The 19,760-nt window shown below is 33.4% G+C and overlaps 1 protein-coding gene and 1 long non-coding RNA gene across 6 annotated transcripts in view; one reads left to right on the forward strand and one right to left on the reverse strand.

Moving 5' to 3' along the window:
- LOC108003899 (acetylcholinesterase) overlaps positions 1-19,760 on the forward strand; it is a 139,010-nt gene that overhangs the window by 75,072 nt on the left and 44,178 nt on the right. For all 5 annotated transcript variants that reach the window (XR_009830914.1, XR_009830915.1, XR_009830916.1 and 2 more), the window contains exon 3: positions 14,590-14,742. Coding sequence is in view for 2 of the 5 variants with exons in the window: in XM_062078528.1 (XP_061934512.1) it covers positions 14,590-14,742 (153 nt within the window). In the remaining 3 variants the exon portion in view is untranslated. The remainder of the gene's footprint in view (positions 1-14,589; positions 14,743-19,760) is intronic.
- LOC133666583 (uncharacterized) lies at positions 3,149-4,658 on the reverse strand. Its single transcript, XR_009830917.1, has 2 exons — positions 3,905-4,658; positions 3,149-3,806 (listed from the first exon to the last, which is right to left on the reverse strand). It is a non-coding gene; the product is annotated as an uncharacterized LOC133666583 (long non-coding RNA).

Raw genomic sequence — 19,760 nt, forward strand, 5'->3', positions numbered from 1 at the left:
ATAATTACAACTTCAATGTCTCATTTGGAACAATATTAATTGATCCCAATTAAATATCATGATTGTTCAACAATCTTCTTTGTGATATTATTCAAGAATTATCCAAACGTTTATATTATCTCGCAATAGTCCATTGTTTATCATCCTTCAGAATTCGATGAATAATAAAAAATGAAATAAGAAAAAAGAAATTGTAAAATATGAATATTCCAAGAGTTATTATTCTCATTTCACGAGAAACAATAGTTGTATCGCTTCATTTACATCTTTGACCTCGATTTCTTAATTAAAAACAATATTAATGATCCCAAATAAGAAATTCATAAATTTCTCCAACGATTCAACGGCATTCTCTTATAATTAAATTAATCTAAATGCATCTACAATACAATCTTTGTATTGTACACAAATATTCTATCCTTCAAAATTCCTTGGAAGATATAATAGAAAAAAAAAATTCCAAGGTATATATATAATTATTCTCAATTCAAGAGGCAAAATCCCTTAAAAGAATATTATTACATTTTCAATCTAAATCCCCTAATTAAAACCACAAATTAATTATTCCAAACAAGACTTCCACCATACATCTTCCTCCACAAATACACCCTATTGTTCAGAACTCTTTTGCATCAGAACCCTCAGAAACTGACCGAAGAATGTAAGATCTTAAAAATAATAAAAAAAATAAAAAATACAAACGTCCCATCGAAGAGTGATTATTCTCAATTCCTCGTTCCAAAGAAGGTATATAACGTGACCCATATTTTAAGAAAATGGATACACCAAACAGGGTGGAAGAGAGAAACTGTCCCCTCCTCCTCCCCTTGCTGTCTTTCTTGTCCAACCAGGTCGAACGAGCAGCTTTCTCTTCTTTTTTTTCTCTCTCCCCGCATCGAGGAGATCTCGTTCCAAAACGAAGGCGAGAAAAAGAAGAGGAAGAAGAAGAAGAAGAAGATTATTTAAACAAAAGTCCTCTCCGAGGACCGAGGGGATGTGCATTGTCGCCGATTCAATTCGAGCCTCACCTTTGTTTCCGGGAAATATCACGGAGCACACTACCCATCCCATGGCTAAAGAGGGGGGTGAACCAACACGCCCTATTCTCGACTGGAAAGGGGTGTCTCTCCTCCTTTTGTTTCACGGTCCGCTCGTTTCCTGGCGAAACGAAACGAAACGAAACGAAACACCGTCTACGTGACGGAAAATAATCCTGGTTAGAGATTCTGTGCAATGGACTTCGACACCTCCTCCTCCTCCTCCTCCTGCTTACTCGAGTACAACGTCTTTGCAAAGTAAGTTGGACGTATCGACGAACTGCAGTTTGCAAGTTTTATTTCTATATCTTTCGATATCTTGTCTGTGCTCCTGTAAGTAAATACGACAAAAGGGTTTGTTATATCGTGAGAGCATGTAATTAAATTATCGAACAATTTTTCTTTTCGTTTCTGTTGACAAGTTTTCGCCAATTTTTTGTAGTACAAGCTTCGTGTGATGATATTACATCTTGTAAAAAGAGAAGTATTGTATGTTTACATTGTGAGAGATACAGGAAAAGAGACAATAGATGTATAGGTGAATAGTTTATTTTATTTTAATTGTTGAATCGTATTCGTTGATCGATTTTTTGAATTTTTTTTTGGTCGAGAGAAGTTTTACAAATTTACCGTTTTGTGTATTTAAAGTATAAAACGGTGGAAAAAATATGGAAAGAAAATATCGATCCAATTTTTGGTTAGGTTTAGTTAATAGGTTGAAAGTGAGTACGCGAAAAAGTATATTTTTTCCTTTGTGAAAAATATAATACAATAGTAAAACGCGCACATATATCACGTTTATGAGACACAAAGGTATGAAAAATGTAATCCTTCATTCATCCCTATCCCCAAAAGAAAAATTAGTACGACTATTACGATGTTCCATTATCATGATTCATTCTGTATAATGAAAAATAAAAATTCTTTATTCATCGAATTGAATTCAACATCCACGATACATTTATACATATTTCTAAAACGTTAAATCGTGTACGTACATATATCCATGGATATATGTGATATTCTTTTCTTTTCTTTTCTTTTTTTTTTTTTTTTTAAAAAAAGACAACGATTGTCGATCCGCTGTTTAAAGCAGCAGGGCGGGTTTTTCCTCGAACGCCTTGTATTCCAGCCATTATCTGGCTCCGTACCTCAGGGACGAAGCTATACAACGCGGGAAAAAAAGTTGATACGGGTGCAACCGTGTAGAGTTAAGTTTAATTACAAGGGTGTTAATTTCACGGGCACACCTTGTGGCCGCCAATAGCAGAATTATCACCGAGGGCGATCAATTTCGATTCCATCCCCGCAAAAACACTCCTTTCCCTCTACTGGATGTCCAGAAAGTAGGAATCAAATATGTTTTGCGCGTTGAGAAGATGCAGCGCCGATAGTGGATCAAAATGTGTGTTTGTATATCTCATTATGTGTATCTATTGGGTGTTGAAACTGAATATCTTTTTTGTATTTATACGTATAGAGGAAAAAAATATGAAAGGATTGAATATTGAGTATCGATGATTGCTCGTTTTTTTTCTTTCGTATTTATTATATAAAAAAAGACGTGTACGTGTTGAAAAAAAAATCGTGACCAAATATCTTTTTTATATTTTATAGGTAGAAAAAAGAGATTCGAGATTAATAGGGGATCAAAATGTGTGTATATATGTATGGATTTATTGGGTGTCCAAATATTTTTCAAAGGTTAATAAGAGTACCAAAAATATGAATATTGATGATATTACTTGTGAGATTAGTTTTATAGGTTAGGTTAGGTTAGTTTTTAGCGAGAGAAAGATATGATCCACGGAAATTTAAATTTAGTTTGAAATTCTATATTGAGTTCCTAGCTCTTTGAATTACCTACATGAGTCGTGGTCCATGGAGAAATAGGGAATTTCACGTGCAATTTATATACAAACAATAATAATAATAATAATATTAAATTGCAGAGTGTTATTTATCAACGATGTTAAATTATAAACAAAATTTGCAAATTGGATTTGCCCGGAGTTGCTGAATTTCGTGCAGTTCTCTATTATACTCACCCAGGGGATACAGGGGACAAGTTTTAGGTTATGTTTGAATCGAAATTTTAACAACGATATTAATTAAATTTAAACTCAGAACAAAGAAAATTTATTCCCTTCTGATAAATTTAAATATAGAATACACACAACAATTTAAGTTTAATCAACAATTTTCAATCTTCAAAATCTGATATCGTGATTAATGATTACGTAGATTGATCTCGTAACTTTTAAGTTAAATTACTTAACTCGCTTAAATTATACAAAATATAAATAACTTAATATTACCTGTACCAAAATTGCATACTCTTCATCCAAATTTAAACTCGTGTATCATTAATTCGTTTAATGATACCGTTAAAACATTAAGTTATTTTACGCCTTAATCTATCTTGCTAATTTTAATTTTTATATTCTCGATAAAAAAAGAAACAAAGAAAGAAAGAAAGAAAGAAAAGAAAAAATTTTTGGGACACTGGGTATGCACGTGAAAACAGATTCCCGATACAGAAGGGAGCTTTCTTGCCTATCCGCTTCGAAAAGTTATCGCGAACTTTTAATAGCCAATTCCGATCTTTCGTTGATATTCGCGCGAGAATCCCTTTCCTTCTTCCTTCCTTCCTTCCTTCCTTGTTGTAAAGCAAATGGTTCGAGCATGCGCACCAGCCAACCGAAACTGTGGTTGAACCGAATCGAACGAGAATTCGCGATATTCTCTCGTATTCCCAAGAATAATTCACTAATACATATATATATATATATATACATATAGCTATATATTTTCTTTGATCGTATCTGATGTTACAATGGGTTTATGCAAATCAATCTTTGGATTACCTTTCCCCCTTTGATGTCTGTTCGATCTATATCGAACGTATCTATACGCGAATTCTTCTTCCAGATTCCAGAGCGGATATATCGAGCCAACAATTCTCGTGAAACGAATCAAATCGAGGTATCATATGGAATAGAGAATATAACAGCGCAGTGTGCAATTCAGTCTGTATAAACTTCGATTGAATAACGTTGGGAATAAATACAAAGGAAGAGTTGTAAATCTAATTGACAAAGTGAATCGAAAATAGTATGAAATGAACCAGTTCTGTTTTCCAATCTTTTTTTTTTTCGAGCAGTGATGCAATGCTTTCATTTGTCATTTTCTTGTCTTCTTTCTTTATATTCGTTTATAACTATATATATCATAACCTCACTTTTCGTCACTATTAAGATATTATATATTTGGCACTAGATAATACACTAGAATATACTCTCGAAGAAAACTTTCAAAAACTTTAATTTCAGAATCAATCGTATCGTAGGAAACCGTAGCTATTCAATCGAATTAAAATGGAAAACACAACACAACGAAATATCTCTATCGACTCGTTTCATTTCGCGACACGTTGCTTCGATTATCATTGGGCAACAATGGCCGTCTGAGCCTCTCGTGTGTATCGTGTTTCGGTAATTAGCGACATCTGTCGTAAATCGGATCCAATTACGAATGAACCGCGAATAGTTAAATCGGGAGTAAATTTTCGACTGATTATTCGCGAAATTGGTGAAACGATATTTTCCCGAATCGAGAAACAATTATCTATTCGCGATTTATATATATTTTTCACGTAAAATTCTTCTACGATCCGTTTAATTTTACTTTATTTTGCATCAAGATTTACGAAGTTACGAACTATCTTCCGATGCGTTGTAGAAAAATTCTTTTTTCCTCTGGCTTTCTTAAATTATTTATTCGTTCTGGATTAAAATAACGAAAATTGAATTAATAATTGTTCCGTTGGATGCAAAGAAAAACTTCAGTGACAATCCGTTTTCTATATTTTTAAAAAAATAAATGTTATCCAATATTGACTTAATAAAAACATGTTGTAACTTCGTCAATTCTGAATAATAAAATTTACAGAGTACACAGTAGTATAGAAAAAACAAACGTGAAATCTAATTAAATATTTCACTCAAAAAAAGATCTGAGGATCTTTGCGATATTTCTTGAAGATACATAATCACGAATAGATTATAGTATATTATTAGTAACTTTCATCCAACAGGTAAAAATAATTTTCACCGGAAAGTCCCTAACTCGCTAGAAAAATTATGAAACAAACAATCAATGGGATTGAAAATAAATTATTCGTCGATCGAACAAACTTACACGTTAAAGCATAATTCCATGCTGTATAAAGGAAACCTAATTTTCTTTTTTCTTTTTTTTTTTACCTCCACGTACACGACGTCCACATTGGAAGTAAAAAAAAAAGAAGTTTTTTTTCTTTTTCCTTTCTTCTTCTTTTTTTTTTTTATTGGTCGATTTAGCACGGCGAACGAGTATGCAAATTGGGCGACACATTCCAGAGTGCCTCGAGGTAGAGTGCAGCCAGAAAGGCGGAATGCTTCCGCGGGGAGTTAAGTCGATAAGCCAACCGCGTGGTTGAATTTAAGCCGTGGCTCACGATGCTTAAGAACCTGGCTCAACACATGAAAATTGCCTGTCACGTGTAATTATAGACCCGATTGGGAATCAGATTAAGCCCGCGGTGTGATCAAGAAACCGGGTCACGCGGCCCCACCGAATAAACTTTCCCTAATATCACCGTGAAATTAGTGACGTCAATATCCGCGTCGAATAAGTTACCGCGTTGGAGTCGATCATCGATGTGGATGATGCGATGCAAATTTTTCAGAGAAAAATGGAAAATTTTTTTCCCCCTTTTCCATTCATTCGGTTTAAGTTCTACGATTTTTAAAATTATGCAATGCAATTTTCGAAAATTTGAGCGAGTTTGGAATAACGTATTCGAATTGGTTACTATGCGAATTTTTCTCTCCTTTACGTTTTTCTAAAATTTAAATTTTTTAATTTGTTTTAAATGGATTCGATTTTTTTCTTTTCTTTTTTTTTGGAATTTATAATTTTTGAAAAAGAAGAGAGAGAGAGAGAGAGTTTTCAGTTCCCAGTTTGTTAATTGGAATTAAATATGAATTAAATATTCAATATAAAATAGAATAAATATTTCGCGTCCTTGTGTCTTCGGAAAATCGTTTTAAATTTGACCACCAGATGCTTTTGAAAGACGCTTTTTAATGTACAATTTGGGCAAAATTAAAAATTCTTCTTATTCTGATAACACAGAAAATTCTCGTTATATAGATTATTTATGTAGATTAATTTTCTAATATTCATATACGGAGATCATTAACCGCTGCAAGCTTTAAATTATTAATAACGTAAATTGCAAACATGGTAGATAAGGTATAAAATGTACGAGCACTTACTGCGGATAATAAACTGATGATGAAATATCCATAATAAGAATAAAAAAGACGAAATCAATTATAGCATAGTAGATACGGATTAATTTCCCACCCGATGGGGCCTAGGTTCAATTCCAAATTTGAAAGTCTTAGATTTTTTCTTCGATTTTTCTTTGGATATTTTCGAATTTAATCAAATGAAAGACAATCCCAACAATAAAATTTCGACAAAGAAAAATTCCTAAAAGTGTACTTCAAAAAAAAATTTAGAATATTTAAAAAATATTTCAATCGTCAATTAAAAAAAAGAAAACAATAGGATAAAAGGAGAAAAATTAAAATCGTATTAAAATAATCGATAAAAGAAAAAAGGAGAAAATGTTTTCCATGGAAACGAAAGAGAAAATCGAATTATCAGAGAAAGAGTCCATAATAAAAACTTGGAAAAAAGTTTAAAAAAAAAAATGTTCAAAATATCACTTATAAAGTAAAAACGAAAAATTACGGGAAAAAAGTAGTTGATAAAGTCAAGAAAGGAAAAAAAATCCTTATCAAAATTGAGAGAAGGGGAAAAAAAGAAAGAAACAAAGTCCTCGAATGTTCAAGCATTCGGCGTGTAAAACAATATAAAAGAAGCGATAATATTACCATTTAAAAGAGCTATGCCGAGAATTGGAAATCATCGAAACAATGTCCCATTTGCTCCAAGTGTTTTCCAACGTTTCCTGTGCAAATTGCAACGGCAACTGAGATGCCATTAAGAAGATCGTCGGAACAGTATTAACAGTCGGAGAAAAAGACGAGAAAGAGAGAGAGAGAGAATTATCGCGTTTCCTTTCACGAATAGTGGAAAGTGTATCGTGTCTCGAAACAAAACGTGTACCCGATTCCCTTGGATTATCTCGTCCAATGAATGGAAACGGAGAGAGATAGAAGAGAAGCATCGCGATCGGTTGCTTTCGGACATTCGAGATCAAAGTCGGCTGGATAATTAAACACGGCTCAAATCAGGAAATTAAACGACTTCTGCCAACGGCGGTCGCCCGTTAAAAAATTCAACGATCGAATTATTTCCAATTAATCCGACTGGGGCCGTCTTCAAAGCGCTCTCGTCTCCGCCGGATCGAATAAACTGTCCGTGCGTTTAAAATGCAACGCCATTAACGAGAGCGTGCAATGATTCGCTCGAAATTAAGAATTCCTTTAATCACGGCGGGCGCAGCGATTTTTAACAAAAATTAATCTCATCCTCCATTTTTATAACGATTATTTAAAATTTCAATACGTCGTGCAGACGTTCGGCGATATTAATGATCGTCGGAGAGAAAAGATATACATCTGATCCATTCTTTGTTATGAACTTATGGATTTTTAAATGCGGATATTATATTTTTTGTGTTGTGTTTTGCATATATGTATTGCGTAAATGATGCAGAAAAATGCAGGATATTTCGTCTCATTTTGGAATAAAAAATAGGAAAAAATATTTCGCATAAAGTTGAACGAAATGTTAAAGAGATGTATATTGTTTTATATTATCGTTATTAATTCTTTCGTGAGTATATGCATAAAAGTCATAAAAATAAAAGGTCAGTTCTGTTTTGTTTTTTTTTTTTTAATGGAATATTATATATTTTTTAATATGTGTTATATTAAATACATATTATAAACGGATCGATGCAGCTCGACATATTCTTTATAAAAGAAAAAAAGAAAAAAAGTATTAACTCGTATATGCTTAAATGAATATAATATCAAACATTTCAAACCTGTCAAAATCAGATGAGACACCCTATATTTATTACAGTACAAAGTGAGATATCATTGAATAGCGTGCAATGAACAGATATTCTGTAATTAAAAGTCACAACCAATTCGAAACATAAATATTGGAACACGTATAAAGAGAAACGTATAATAACGTAATAATTCAGACAATCGCGTAATATAGAAGCAAACCAATCTCCAAATCCATCTCACGTATTTCACGTATAATCTTCTCCCAGGCCGTGAAAATTAATATCAATTTACGCGAGAAATACTTGTACAAAATTTCTTATTTACATAATCGTAACAACAATCACGATCAATCAAAAATCTACACAAAAATATAACGAAATTAACGATATTTCACAAATATTCATGCAATTATAATAATCAATACCATCAATAACAATATCCATACAATTATAATAAATATTTGTTCAACGCATATCGCTTGTTTGTTCGAGCTCGGTCGATACCCTTCGCTACCGTGAATTTTTTTCTTAATAACTCGATAACGAAAGTTTTTGCAAAGTAAAATCCTGCTTCAAATTACCCCAGGAATCTCTGATTCAACCGATGGTTCCACATTTTTTTACACATCCTGTAATATACAAACTCTAATATCTATAAGAACCCCCTTCTTCTCATCAACAATCGTAACGCTCATTGTCGAGGCAATCTCGAGACGCAGTCTCTCTCTCTCTCTCTCCATTAATTTCCACGAGCATTCGTCCGGTCATTTCGATTTGTCACGACCTTTTACCGAACGACATCACAGCCTACTTCTGCCCACTCGTCCCCACGCTTGTCAGCCGTCTCACCGACACGCATACCGCTCGTTATTCCGTCATATGCTCGCTACTCAACGCCAGCACAACGACCACGACGACGACGATGACGACGTTGCTCTTCAAGATCTCGATAAACGATATTATCCTTTAAATCATGCCAGCCTACGCCCGTCGAGATTTTTATTTAAACGTCAACAGCTTTTTTTTTTCAATAGGAACATTCCACTCGAGCTTTCAACTTTGATATTTGGTATAAAAGAGGAGAGAGGGATAAACGGTTTTCGAGACCATAATCAATTCTCGCTCGCGATATATGGAAAATTTCTTTTTTTTTTTTTTTTTTCGGTTGATGAATCATTTAACCATTCAATTCTGGAAATTTTTAACGAATAAATCTTTTTTTTTTTTTGTACGAAAAAATAAGGATGGAGATTCAATTCGAAATTCATGGGATGATCTACGAGCGAAAATTTCTATTTTTTTTTTTTTTTTTTAGTTAATCATTTTCTGGAAATTTTTAACGAGTATATTTTTCTAGAATTTTTTTTTAAAGAAGTGATCAAATTTGAAATTCATTAGATGATAAAAGAAACGCGTGAAATATTTTTCCTATTTCGTGTTTAATAATCATTCGCGATTCGATTCTGCTTGCAAATGATATAATTTTTCCACAAGTTTTATTTTTATATAAAAGAAATGGTTTCCATTCATTTGAAATTCATGATATAAAGATATCTTCTATTCTTCAATTCGAATCATCACGATAAATTTTTAATTTTAATTTTTCCAGAATTTTTTTTTTAACAAAAGGAATAGTTCAATTTTTCATCGAATCCATTTTTGCAAGGTTAAACAACCCCCCGATTGTTGATGCATTCTCGATTAATACCACGAAGGGAAAATATTGGAAAATGAGAAGAAAAAACTGAGGAAAATTTTTATATAAACTCTTTTAAAGAACTACGAGCTAACGAGCGTAGAATACTCGTGAATGGCGGCTTGTTAACGGTTGAAAAAAAAAAATCGATTCGCTCCGTTTCTGCGTCGACTTCCCGATGCGTGAAGGGACCACAAAGGAGGGAGGGGGTTTAACCATAAACCGAGCTTCATCGAGAAATAATTGGAGAACGTTTGGAAGGAAGAGGCTGTAGTAAAAGTATGTGGTGGTTTGAAAATTTTAGGTACCCCTTTTTATTCATCCACGAGATACGTAAGTTTCTCTTGCAGATACAAACAAAATGAAATCGGCGATCATTGAATTTTCCGGCTCGTGGACATTTAATGAAAAATGGATTTATCAAAGAGATTGTAATTCTGAGGATTTAAAAAGATCAACGAATTGTTCTCGATTTAAACGTATCACAGGATTGGCTCATAATCAGCAAGCCTTCTCGCAATTTGTTTCTTCCTTTTTCGATAAGAAGTGAGATTCCCGTGATTGAAACTTCGGATCAAAGCTTCGAGAGGCAGCCAAGATACTATCGTGTTGCCTATGTGCTTGATAAAATTTCATTTTATCTGGGAATGCGTCAGGGATGATTTGTAGTGGATGGAAGAAACAAGTAATCGACAAGATAGTTAAAATTTCAATTTTAAGAGAATTAATCCCTAATTGTATATTTTGTACGTTTCATATATTTCTCTCTCTTTTTTTTTAATGTAATAAAATATCCTAATCTCTTTCTGAACAGTAATTATAGATTTTGGCACTGGAATAAGAAAGTTGAACCGTGATTTTTGAGTGGCTTGTATAGTTCTATCTTCTTTTTTAAAATAATATAGAATATCCTAATCTCTTTTTGAAAAGTTGAACAGTAATTATAGATTTTGGCACTGAAATAAGAAAGTTGAACCGTGATTTTTGAGTGGCTTGTATAGTTCTATCTTCTTTTTTAAAATAATATAGAATATCCTAATCTCTTTTTGAAAAGTTGAACAGTAATTATAGATTTTGGCACTGAAATAAATAAAATTGAACTTCGATTTTTAACAACAGTATTCATTTCTGAATAGTTAAACGTTAATTATACATATTAAAAGTAAAACTAACTTGAATATACACTCATATATATATATATATATTCTTCTGATTGAAGTAAAGAAAAAGTAGTACACGAAACTTCGAAATGAAAGTAATAAATTAATCTTTATTTCTGGCAAATCATTTAATCACTTTTGCGAACCTAACAAAAAAAATTCATCAAAAGTTGAAATTAAACTCACAAACGCTTTTCAAAATTTCCCCCCGAAATTTTTCCATGAAACACGATCATAACAACCAAATATCTAAAAATATCACTTGGCAATGTTAATAATTCACAAGTGAATTCAATCTTTCTAAAATTACCCAATCGCCCAATTTTACAATCCCTGCTTTCCTCTTCCACCAAACCGTTCTACCGTTATCTTCCAGTAGATTGATGTTGGGATAGAATTAGATCTGTTCACAGGTTTCATTAACAACGGGGAGGGGAGGGGGAGGGACACACACAACCCCGTACGACGCTCCAGTAATCGTTCAGAAAATAATAGTGGGAGAAGACACCCTGTTCATTTGCATCTGTTTTAATCGACAACCCCGCCCGCCATATAGTCGGTATGCTAATTCCAACGTGATTCCCCATTAAAATGTATGACCATCCTCGACCATAGGATAGGAATCCAGGGTTGGGTGAGAGCGTGATTTCGAGCATCGTGAAAGAAAAAGGGCGGGAGTGTCCAAGGAACGGTGAGATATTACATCGATGCCTCCCTCAAAGGGGAACGACACGATATGGCAGGATATTTCCAGAATGCCGACGGCGTGTACAAGATGGATTTCACGGAGGGATGGCAGAGTTGAGGAGGTTAATTACACGCTGGTTTCAAGCTGGTCTTCTTTGGTCCCAGAGTGAGAGGGGAGGGGGAAGGGAGGAGGTCTCGTTTCATCAAACTTGTTGGAGCAATCTTTCAGAGCAATCAAAGTTACACCGTTCATTTTTTCTTCTTCTTCTTCTTCTTCTTCTTCTTCTTATTTTGTGATTCGTTCAATATTTTTAGAAATTACGTACTCGTACTTGATTGATCGAAGGAGGAAGTCGAGTTTGGACGCGTTTGCTTAAATTAGAGATGAGAAGTTTTAATTTGAGATTCGATTATTTCGGTTATATATATAAGGGTTATGATTGGCAGGTTTTTTTTAATTTTGAAGAGAATAGACGAAAGTAGAAGAAAAATTTAAATTATCTGAATCAATATCTATTTTTTTTTATATATTATTCGTATACTTTTCTCGAAACTGTGCGAAATGCATTGAAAACAGTTTCAGTATCGTTAAAAGTGAGTGACTTAAATAGCAAGCATGAAAAATAAAAATCGATATCTCTTCGATTTTTTGTATTTATATCAAAGCATTGCATTTTTAATTAATTTTGGTATTTTTAAAGACTAGAATAGAAGCAAGAATCAGTATACCTATCTTATATAATTCCTTCTTTAAATAATTTTAAAGACAAGACTATACCATAAATAAAAATCAATACATCCATTTTTTTGCAATTTAAACAATTGCATCGTATTGCTTTTTACACAATTTTTAAGTCAAGACTATAAAAGTAAGAATCTACAATTGTTCCTCTCTTTTTAAACAATTTTGATATTTTCAAAGACAAGAAAAACGCGGGTTTAAGTTGTACCAGAAGTAAGCAATAACCCACCTTTTGCAATTATTCCTTCTTCAAGATTTTCTACGGATTGCAATTTGAAGAAACCATTGAAAAACCAGAAGGAAAGATTTAATTGATTCCCTTCTCTTGACATCGCTCTCATACAACCTTAATATTAAATTCCATCTCTCCGTCAATCACGATCGAACAAAATAGAATCCATACTCAAACCTCACATCTTTTGCTTCCTTTCCTCTCCGCCAAAGCTTCTTTGTCGAAGAATCTTTACAATCATTGGTAGTTAGTTTCCACTGTTCCAATGTCGTTTGAAGGAGCACTTCAACTCCTCTCTCTCTCTCTCTTTCTCGCCTCCAATATCCTCCTTAAGTCTGCGCCCGTCAATTAACGACAATTCCATTATTCACGAAAATTCTGCTCGATAATTCCTCAATGAAAGCGTCGTTGTTTATTCGAGGACGATTATGCATCGAAACCGAGGTAGGAGATCCAGTCTCTCGTTGTCCACTGATTATTCATTTCGATCACATCTCTAATTCTAACTTTTTCCCTCGTTGATTTGAACAAATTTGAAGAGCAAGAAGAATTGTCGGAAGAAGAGATTCTTACATCGTTAAGTGATATACTAAATATTTTTGATATTGTTCAAAATTTTTTATACTTTTTTAAACACTTTTCTTCGAATTGAAAATTGATGAAAAGTAACCCACTTTTTAAACATATTCCTTCAATTTCAAAATAAATCCTAAATTCAAAATGAAAAATATATTCTTTTCCTATTTAAACCTTTGAAACGAAAAAGCTCATATTTTTATACATGGATTATATAATGGACGACAGAAGAAAATTCGAACTCTCCCGTTACAAATTTATCAGAAATTTTATTCAAACGGCGTAGCATCGGACGAAAGTTTTTCAAGAGGACAATTAACAACATTGCGGCGGCGAGCGTACAATGGCCGTTTATATTTTCAGTTAAACCGAGAGCAATAATCGGCCTGGTATCGATCGAGCCTGGTGTTTACGGTATAACCGTGATAAACGGGGCTCGATAACTGGGAACCGTGAATTTCACCGCGCCGTAAAGAATCAGAAAATTGTCCGCCGTTTAAAACCTTTTAAAAACGTCGGATACGGGCAAAAAAAAAAAGAGAAGGAAAGGAAAAAAAAGTTTTATCGGAGCCTTAAATTCCTCTCCTCGGTGTAAATGGTGTAAATAGCGAAAAAAGAAGAAGGCAAAAGTGGAAACGATTTCGAAAGAATCGAAAAGAAAAACATTCCGTTTCTGAGAATTCGTCCAATTTAATCTGAACGATATATGTTGTTGCGATTTCGAAAGAGGTTTTTTGGAAAGATGTTGAATCGTTTCGTGGCGGGAAGGAAAGATTATTCCAAGTTCGTTGAATGAAAATTTGAGGAATTTTATATTTGGGAAGTTGATATTTAAAAATATTGATAATTAGATAATTGGAGGAATCGTTTTATTTACAGTCGTAAATATTGATAAATATTTGTTATAGAATTTTGCATAATTATTTTGCAAATTTGAAAATTAAATTCATAAACAAAAATTAAAAAATTTCCACAAATAATAAATTTTCACGAGATTCATTATTGAAGAATATTGCATAATAACTTTGCAAATTTGAAAATTGAATAAATTCATCGAATAATAAACTTTTATTCGCGCAATAATAAATATTCGAGGAAATTTATTATAGAATATTGCATAGTGTAACATTGCAAATTTGAGAATTAAATAAACAAAAATTCACCGAATAAAATTTTATTCACACGTAATGGTAAATATTCGACAAGATTTATTGTAAAATATCGCATAGACAACTTTGCAAAATTTGAGAATTTCAATAAAACAAAAATTCGATTCAAAAATAATAAACTTTTATTCCAAATCGATTATCCCTAAAAACACGTATACAAATTCATACAATTTCTCTTAATTTTCCAATCAAATATTCCTTCTATAAATAATAATTTCCCTCATTAACGAGTGAAAATATTTCTGTTTCAGTACACGGACTGGGAGGAAGTGTACAACGGCTACATTTACCAAAAAATGGTTGCGGACGTGGTTGGCGACTACTTCTTCATCTGTCCCTCGATCCACTTCGCCCAATTGTTCGCCGATCGTGGCATGAAGGTCTACTACTACTTCTTCACGCAAGTAGGTAACGCTTTTTCCCCTCACGTGTTGCTGTGCCACGGGGGAGGGGATGGCGCGTCACGTGAAACGGTGGCCGATCGATATATATATATGTATGTAAAGAGGACTCTATTATATTATAGCCTGACATTTCCACGAGACGAAAAGTCACGTGGCGCGGATAATGATAACGCGGCTCTAACGTGATTCCCTCTCTTTAACGAACCTCGTTGTTGTTCCTTTTAATACATGGCGTGCTTAAATCCTTTTGTTAAAGTATTTATTTATATATATATGTGTGTGAGTTTCGATTCTAGGAACCGAGATAAATTGAAAATGTTAATTCAATTGAGTAATTTGAAAAAAGTTTGTATAGAGATTTTTTCATAAGTAGAATATATTGGTGATCGGTCAGCCGAGTGGATTTGTTGCAATTCTTTTTCTTTAACTCTTTTCTCGATAATTATTTTTGATGCTATGATACATTCGTGGGATATAAGTTTGATTCAAGAGGTAATCGAAAGGAGAAGATTTATTATTTAAGTAGAACATCTGACTTTATTGACTCGATCGACAAGTAGTATAGATAAACGAATCATGACTGAAGATCAAATACATTTTCTTTTACTTTTGCCCATATTCTGAATTTATTGGAAGATTTTACACAAATGTTTCCTCGATGAACTGAAAAGTAATTTGAATTAAAATATTCGTAAGATGTGTTACCAAAAAATATAGGTAAAAAAGACACGTTTCTTGTATCTTATATCGTGGATGTTTAAATATTCATAAAAAGAGGGGGAAGTTGGCAAAAATTAAATATTTGATAAAGAAAAAAAAAAGAAAGAGAACGGAGGAGGTAAAACGCGAAACGGAGGTAGAACGTGTGTGAATGATTTAACTAGCGTGGAGTAACGCAGCCATTAGTGTCATGAGAGATGGTGGTCATAGATTTATGATGGCCGTGCCACCTCGAAAGTGAAAATATTAAAAGTAAAAGTGGTGCTCGTGCAAAATATTTTTGAGTTCATGTAACAACCATAACATACATGAATTTATTATCACAACGACGGGAAATTAGAAAGAAAGCAAAACTGAAATTATATATTTCCAGTGGAATTATTTAAATACGATTTATGATCTTGAAACGTGCCCGTATTATAATATTATTTTTAAAAAAAAAAAGGGAAGAAATAATAATAATAAACATCCAATATTATATGGATAAACATAATCGAGCTTGTGTTAAGACTAATTTGCATAATTTATCCGTACAAGTAGATATAATTATCTACTAATAATAATTTGTTATTCCACCAAGCTGAAACTGTAATATTTTAATATTATCTCGATACGCGCATCTGTTAATAATTCTATATATCTCTGTTATTATTTATACAATCTTGTTGTTGCAAATAATAATTTTAACGAAAGAAATGGGATCTGAGTGACTGGAGAAGTTGAATATAACGAATATTTTACTTTGAATTATATTACACCGCGTAGAGAAATGCGGGGAGAGGGGGGGATTTATTTATTCAACCAGCAGAAAGAAAATTCAATTAACGACGAAACAAAAAACTATATAAAATTCGTTTCAAAATTCGCAACGTTTAAAAATTTCTTGTTTTCCCTTTGTTTAAAAAAGAATATTTTTTTTCCTTTTCTCCCTTTTTTCTATAAAATCTACCCCAACATTTTTACCATAATGACGAAAATCAGGAAAAATTTCTTGTATGATATCGACCGTGTAATAACCATTTCTGCAAATTAATCTCTCACCAATCAACGTGTCATCGTTGGAAAATTTATACATTTCTCTTTCTTCCCCTCTCTTTCCATTCGTCCACCATGGACGAAAGTCAGCCATTCGAATATTTCTTCTGCTTTCCAAAAAAAAAAAGAAGAAGAAGAAGAATAATTTTGCTTCTCTCAAAGGATAGCAAAGCTCCGATAAAACTCACTCGAATAAACTTGTATATTAGAAGAGATTATCATCCTTGATCGTCGCGTTTATGCGGTATATAAATCGATATATAATATTTGAAAGCTCGATCTCAAGAGTTTCTCAAAGGGAGAGAAACTCGAAGGAACGATTCTAGAAATCCTCTTCCAGGTTATTAGATTCTTAGCCCTCTCTCTCCCTCTTTCTCCCTCTTTTTCTCTGCCTCTCCCTCTCTCATTCTGGAAAGGGTAAGAAATCGTAATTTCTTCGTTCCGCATGGTTAAACCTTTCTGTGGCCAAGCTACTTGAGTTTATCACGAAATATCTCGATATATATATATATATATATTCCACGGGCAAAGTTATAAAGGCCGACATACACGACTCGTCGGCAAACTCGGTGGAGAAGAACTCCTTGAACTTTCATCGCCTCTTTAGCTCTCGGGGAGCGACATTAGAGTTTCGCGATTTATGGAACGTTCAACGAGGATGTTATGAGCTTTTGCGCGGACGTATCGTGATGGATGAAGAGTAAGCAAGTTGGAAGAAATATAACAAACGTGGAAACGTTTTAACTTGGATTTAGGTGAGTGACACCTTCAAGCGTAATTATAACTCGATATGTGTATATAACTGAGTATTCAACTTGCAGTCTAATCTTGAGAGAAGGAATAAATCTATAAGTGTTATGGGGTTAAAGTTTCTTCTTAGTGTTGAGACGTATCGGGATGGATGAAGTTTAGGTTGGAAGAAATATAAGAAATTTAGGATAAGTAATTTTAATTTTAAGGAAAAAATAAGTTAGAGATGTAATTCAGCTGAAGAAATGAAACAAGTGTAATGAAATGTGTAATTTTAATTTGGATAAGTTTTTAGCTTAGAATAAGTTGGAATGTTTAACTTTAATTTTAAGTTTTTAACTTGCAAGTAAATCTAATCTTGAAATAAAGGATAAATCTAATAAGTGTAAATCTTAAAGTTGAATAAATTGAATAAGTTAAAGATTACAACTTAAGTCTTAGATGTGACGTGTGTCGAGATGGATGAAGTGTGAGTTGGAAAAAATTTTAATTTAAGTCTAATTAAAACTTTGCAATTAAATCTAATCTTAGAGTCAAAAAAAAAGAAGAATCATATAAAGTTAATTCTTTAATGTTGAAAGAAGAATAAACGAAAAGTTTAATTGAGATTTACTTTAATCTTCCAAATCTAATTTCGAAACTGAAACAAAGAATAATTATGTTATGATATAAGGAATAAGTAATATAAATTCTTATATTAAAAAGAGAATATCTAGCTTTAATTTGATCTGATTAAATCTAATCGTGGAGTCGAAAAAGTATAAGTAAAAATATTTATCTCAGAATTTATCGAGACTTAATTTCCACCAAAACCAGATTCAATCTTGGAATTGGGAAAAAGGAAAAGGAAAATACAGAGGTCTGGTTAATTTGATCTTGAGAATTAAAAAGGATGTTAAAACATCTAATTGTAAAACTTAATTCCAACTAAAACCAGTCCTAATCCCAGGTTTAATCTCAAGATTGGGGAAAAAAAATCCCGCTGTGATTTAATTTAGATCACAATCTAATTTAAATCTAATCTAAATCAAGGAAAGAACGAAACTAATTGAGATTAAAACCCAAACCCATTTCAACTTGCATACCCGATGAATCGATCTGATCAAAATCGAAAAGAAAAATGGATAATATTCTTCCAACTTTTACATCCAAAAACTGTGTTCCATTTCTAAGAAATTCCTTCCCCACGTGTGCCTCATTTTCGTGGAGAAGCAGCTCGATTTCTCTAACTAAAACGTGAAATGCGGACATAAACGGAATGTTGAGACTCGAGTAATTAAGGAGGAGGTAATTTATCAGGGAACGATGGTTGGAAGCAAAAGAGGATGTCATTACTCATGCACGGCCCACCGTAATCTTAATAACGGTTTCGCCACCAGGTTGGCCTTCCTTTAACTCGTTTCCCTCCTCTCTTCACTACGCTTTCAAACTTTCTTCACCCCTTAATCTCTTTCTTTCAAAGAAGGAAGCAGTACGGTTAATTGGTCGATCTATGGGTTTCTGGAAAGGTATTCTCAAACCTCAAGCTGGATTGTGGTTTTGATTAAAAGGGTCGAATGGTACGAAACAATGGTTCATCTTTCCATTCTTCCTCTGCCTTCCTCCTCTTTTCGTCCATTTTACGAATTTCTCGAAATTTTGAATAATAAAACGACGCTGGGACTCGTTCTCTTCTAGTTTCTCGTTCGTTCTCGAATTCGATAAGGAAGAAAAATTAAAGGTGATCTTTTTTTTTTAGGAAAGAAGATGCTCGAAAAAAGTCGTAAGTTTCCCTTTGGCAAGAAGCGAAACAAGTTCAAAGCCGATAAGTGGGTCAGAAACGGGTTAGAAAATACGTGGAAAAAGGAATGGAAACGAAGTAGTAGTAGTCGTCGAAACTACGCGTGTATATCTGTCGCTTCGAAACTCGAAACACATTTCGTCCATCAGCGTACGCTGATTTCCTAGCTTTCGACCTGTCACGTGACATAAAATTCCAGAACTCCCTTCTTTATCGACGCGTATCCTAACCTGTACCACTGAAGATCATAGAAAAGTTTCCAAAGGTTGAAGAAAAATACTCAATAATTCGTTTCGCGTTTCGAAAAGGGACTGGTTTAAGATATATCTACGTGTGGAAGATAATTTATTTCAAACGATCGATCGAAAGATTATTTTTTCTTTCGAGCATTTACGGAAGAAATGATAATGGCGACCAAGGAATAAATCACATCCGTTTTCTTTTGAATCGCGTGGGCGATTAGTCGACGAGATTAATGGAAATGAGACACGAGCCTGCTTGAAAGCCTCCTTTCAGACCGAATCTCTTTTCACGATGGTGGGGTTTTTCTTGCTGCTAAACTTCATTATCGACCGAGCCAGATCGCGCTCCACGATTTCTCGCGAAGCCGCCATTCATCGATCGGTGTTGAAAAGCAAGATTGAAAGGAATGAATCCAAGCTATCCAAAGATTCAACGACTATTGACAGCCGTGGCGTGGAATCGTTTCTTGAAAAGAAAATCCGATGGAAAA

This window comes from Apis cerana, linkage group LG8 (genome assembly GCF_029169275.1).
Source record: "Apis cerana isolate GH-2021 linkage group LG8, AcerK_1.0, whole genome shotgun sequence".
NCBI classification, from domain to species: domain Eukaryota; kingdom Metazoa; phylum Arthropoda; class Insecta; order Hymenoptera; family Apidae; genus Apis; species Apis cerana.